We start from the raw sequence: 5,088 nt of genomic DNA on the forward strand, positions 1-5,088 counted from the left end.
TCCTCATAAGGCCTTCCCTGCTGCCCCCTGATCATGCGAGTGGCCCTCCTCTGGACCCTCTCTATGTTGTCCACATCCCTCCTGAAGTGCAGCGCCCAGAACTGGACACAGTACTCCAGCTGCAGCCTGACCAGTGCCGCATAGAGGGGGAGGATCACCTTCTTGGACCTGCTCGAGATGCATCTGTGGATGCATGACAAGGTATGGTTGGCCTTCCTGACTGCATCCCCACACTGCTGGCCCATGTTCATTTTGGCATCAATAATGACTCCAAGATCCTTTTCTGCCTCTGCACTGATGAGAAGGGAGTTCCCCAGCCTGTAGGTATGCTGCTGGTTCTTCCCCCCAGGTGCATCACCTTGCACTTGTCAGTGTTGAATGCCATCCTGTTCTCATCCGCCCACGCCTGTAACCTGTCTAGGTCCGATTGCAGCCTATTCCTGCAATCCTGTAATTATAAATAGGAAAAGACTCCTAAATGTATGACATCAGATGTTTTTGATATAGGAATATAGCACAGCAAACATTAGGATGATTAAGCACTTTGGAGGAAAAAAAATCAGGGACAATATGCATTAAAACTATGATCTTACTGAGATGGATGCTCAAGAGAGCAACTAAATATACATATATCAAAGCAATGATAGGACTCAGCCTTTACACATGCTAAACTGAGATTCTCAGAGTTAGTGTAAATCCGCAGTAATAATAGTAGACTTCTTTTGCCTACAGAAGACTGCACCAATAATAATCCCCTTTCTTATAGCTACTAAGTAGAAAGACGGTAGCACATGTAGTAATATATTTGTATAGAGTAAATGTCTGTCAAAGACAGAAAAAGGATTATTTAAATGTAGACCAGAAACTTGCTGCCAATAATACTAAGAACTAGACTAAGAAAATGGTGATTCAAGGGATTCTACCATATTTATGCCTCTCCCTGTTTTCTGATTCACCATGTTCTATCCACAGCTTTTTAAAGAATGAAGTAAAATACAGATACAATACGTAGGGATGACTACTCTTGCGAAGTGCCTCTCACCCTGCGGACATAGTACACACTGGAGAGTATGCATTCTGAAACCCTCACTACAGCAGTTCATAGAATAGCATACAAAAAGAGGAGAGGTTGTTCATGTTTGTTTAAAAAAAAAGAGTGATTTCAAAAAATCCCATCTGTTCTTTTATGAGTCCACTAAGCCCTATAGAGAAGTTTTGGTGGCTTAGAGGAGACACTGAAGGGTAATAAACTAAAATTAAAATCAAGTGATAGGTTTCCTATTAAAAGAATAACTTTCATAAACGAATATACATTTCTACCCCTAACACATTAGCTGAGCAACAGCTTCTTCATAGTTATTCAAGTGATATGAAGGAGCCATTGAAATTACATAAAAACAATAGTGCAGAATACCTGCTGTTAAGTTTTACTTTTCTGCAAGGCTACTTACGTCATCCTCTTTGGTTCCACCCCAGAAATTAGTCCCACCAGCATAACTTGGGATGTTTAGCACAGCTATACCTTGAAGACTGGGAAGGGGGATGTACTGTCCATCACACTGTAATGTATAAAAGGCTTTGTGAGATAAATGACTTGATAAAATAATCAGCTGTTTTTAACACACGAGTTCCAAATGGTGCTGGCAAGCGAATATAAAGTCATTAGTAGCTCTACATAACTATTTTAGTGACCTTTATATAAATCTACTCCCCACACTGAAGAGCAGGTCCAACATATACTTACTATTGCCATCCTAAGCAAGCTTTCTTTTTTTTTTTTGAAAACCTGAATGGGCATATATCTGCAGCAGACTCTTTAGTAGTCAGAAGGTAACTCTTGCTATCCCTGTTCACGTTTTTGTGTTAAGCACCAATCTCCATCCACTAAGAATTAGAGCATTTCTTGCATCTTCTTCTGAAGCATCTGATGCTGACTGCTGTCTCTGAGAGGATACCAGATCCAGTATGTGATAGTGGGGTGGGCACATGGGGAACATGCCCTGGGTGCCACCGATGGCGAGGGGGGAAGAAGGGGCACCTCACTCTCCCCTTGGTTTGCACTTCCTGAGTACACATTTAGTGATGTGAGCAATGTGTGTCATGGAGTGCAAGATGTTCTGGGAATTATAGCTTTATAGAGTGGGGTTCACTACTGCTGAGGGGAGAATTAATCCCATTTTTTGCCACCATGGGCTTTGGCAGCAAAAAATGGGGTGAATGTTCCCCCCAGCAGCAAACTCCATTGCCATTCTAGATAACTACAATTCCCAGAACACCTTGCACTTCGTGATGAACAGAGCTCCTGATGTTGTGTTCTGCTGCTCCTGCATATCGTCTAACAGGGTAAGGATAAGAGGCGATTGCCCTGGGCACGACTGTCTTGTGTTACGCCTCAGCAGTCCCCTATTCTATACATTCCAGTAAGCTGATTCACATTTGAACATTGACATGGACAAAGATTTTCCAGTATTTTAATCCTTAATGGAACATTAAGGTGTTCCTGATGGTTGGTATTGTTGAAAGAGCATTAAAAAGTTAGCTTAAAATGATAAATCATTGGAGGAATAGGTTTATAAAAAATTATAAAACATTAGTGAACATGTAAAATGCATTTTTAAAATTTATTTAACAAGAACATGTAAAGAAAGAGAGACTATTTTCTTGGCCAATTGAATATACTGTAGTATTTGTTCCATTTGTTAAACAAATAATGACAGAAGCTATCACCAGGCACCTGTTTGTTAAACTTGGGATAAAGACTAGTTGGCAGCTTTATACATCAGAATCAAGAAGAGACAAGTTTGTTAAATGAAATGAGGAACAGTACTTCACTGAGATTTCACTAGACATTACAAAAGTCATCAGTCATCCGTTTGATAAATAGAAACCCATCTCACTGATGTATTCACAGTGTTGCCAAAGTGCTATTATTTAAGTAGCATCCAATTTCTGTTAAGTGAGAAGACCAGATCCTACACTAAAGAGCTTTATAATATAATCAGATGGAAATAGATAAGGTTGCAGGGGAAGGAATCAATCAATACATTAGAGCAAAAGCAGTAAAGTTAATTAAAATTTTGTTAGCAATTACATACTTGGTTTATTTGTCACTACAGTAAATCAATGTCTAACTTAGTGCAGACATGGGAGTGAACTGCTCACTTCCAACTACTATCCTATGTTATAAAGAGAGTTTTCATACAATTTGCCCTGCAGTTGCATTTTCCCCTTCCATGGAATTCAGGGATCTTACAGGTAACAGCTGGTCAGAAGATACACAGAAAATTCCAAACTTGGGACAGGTAGACAGTATTTTTATACTTGTATGCTTCTTCTGCCTCCTCCTCCTATTATCATAGTGACTAAAGCTTCCCGATACATGGAGACAAGGGTACATGGCCTCAACTGCCACCTCACACCTTTTTATTCTTGACCTCCTCCTTCCCACTGCTCACCCCTCTTCACCACCTCTGAAAAAACAGAAGCAATTCTAATAGCTTCTAAAAAATGACACTGGAATTGCTGCTTGATACTGATCTCACACTTGTTTACAATCAGAGTAAACCTCCAGACTTCAACGGAATTACTATGAATGGAAAATCAAGACATAGGACTGAGAGTCAAGAGTCTTGGATTAAGATCCCAGGTCTATTACAGACTTCCAGGCTAGATCTAGAATCACTTAATTTTCGCTGTCTCACATTCTGCACATGTACATTGACAATACTTTCAACAATGTCTCAGTTACATATTTAAAAGCACAGTAATTGGGAGGACTCTCATGTTAAATTCTAGGACACAAGCTATAAAGGATACAAAATATTCACCTTTAAACCACCCTGCTCGATTACTGAGAAGGTTTCTGATTATTCAGAAGTACTGAGAAATGAGAAATTAGAAAATTTGGTTTCATTACTCAAAAATGAGAAATCAGAAATATTGAAAATACAGTTTTGTAACATAAGTAGAAGATATGGAATTTATTTTGAAAATATGTCCCAAAACCTACTAGAAATATCCTAAGTATTAAAAGTGGACCCTATTTTACCTGAGTGGAAAGCCAAAATTTAACATTTTTATCAAAATATAGTCCAAGATTAGAAAATACAGAAATATCACTTGTAAATTACAGCATAAAAGTATTTGTTTTCAAGACAAATGTAATTCTATTTCACTTTTCAGCACCGCACTTAATCACAGCACAGAGCACAGCAATGATCATTAGGCAAAACAATACTATGAAACTTCCAGTGGCTGGTTTCCTTTCAAAAATACTCAGAAATAATTATGAAAAGGTCAGATTTGAATGCTAAAATGTGTCGTATTCAAAAGAAATATTACATTTGTAGGTCCTTAAATTAGAACTCTCTGAAGCATACCTAATGTTCTTTCCCATCATTATCTTCACTAACTAAAGCATAATTCTCAGATAATTACTGAATCCTTAGCTAATGGCAATCTGCTTCAATAATACAAAACCCTTCTAAAACTTACTTAAGAGAAAAAACATTACAATAAATCAAAATCTTTCAATTTACAAGACATCTTTATGAAAATAATACAAACTTGCAAATAAAATATTTAGCACGATCTATAGGAAAACTAGATGCATTTGCCTGTGCCCATAAAACTCTGGGTGAAAACTTGTATAAATTTTCCAAATGCATGTTATGGATGATCTCTTGCTACCTCTGAAGTTGCTTAGCATGTGCATCTCCTTCTAGCTACTTGTATTATGGAGAAGGCTTACAATTGACATTAGAACTAGTATAGGAAATAGCCAGATTCAAATGATCTGTACATATAACTTTGTAGTTATGTCAAACCATAATATCTCGCTTCCTCTAAGTGGTTAACTTGATCCTGGAATCAGTAAAGTCTCTCAAAGTTCTGGGACTACAAGTTGTAGGTTCAGATGTACGTGTCCTTTATCCTGAACTCCTTTCTATCCATCCATCTTTACTACCACTTTTGAGTCTTAGACTCCTGTCAGTGATTCCAAAATGGGAACAGGCAAGAAAAATAGATTTCATAGATTTCATAGACATTAGGGCTGGAAGGGACTTTGGAAGATCATCGAGTCCAGCC

At 38.1% G+C, this 5,088-nt stretch overlaps 1 protein-coding gene across 3 annotated transcripts in view; it reads right to left on the reverse strand.

The window, feature by feature from the left end:
• The window catches only part of DGKH (diacylglycerol kinase eta), a 283,862-nt gene that overhangs the window by 51,860 nt on the left and 226,914 nt on the right, over window positions 1-5,088 (reverse strand). For all 3 annotated transcript variants that reach the window (XM_019525020.1, XM_019525018.1, XM_019525019.1), the window contains one exon: window positions 1,452-1,559. In XM_019525020.1, coding sequence (XP_019380565.1) covers window positions 1,452-1,559 — 108 coding nt within the window. The remainder of the gene's footprint in view (window positions 1-1,451; window positions 1,560-5,088) is intronic.

This window comes from Gavialis gangeticus, unplaced genomic scaffold, assembly GCF_001723915.1.
Source record: "Gavialis gangeticus isolate Ggan-Ray unplaced genomic scaffold, GavGan_comp1, whole genome shotgun sequence".
Lineage (NCBI taxonomy): Eukaryota > Metazoa > Chordata > Crocodylia > Gavialidae > Gavialis > Gavialis gangeticus.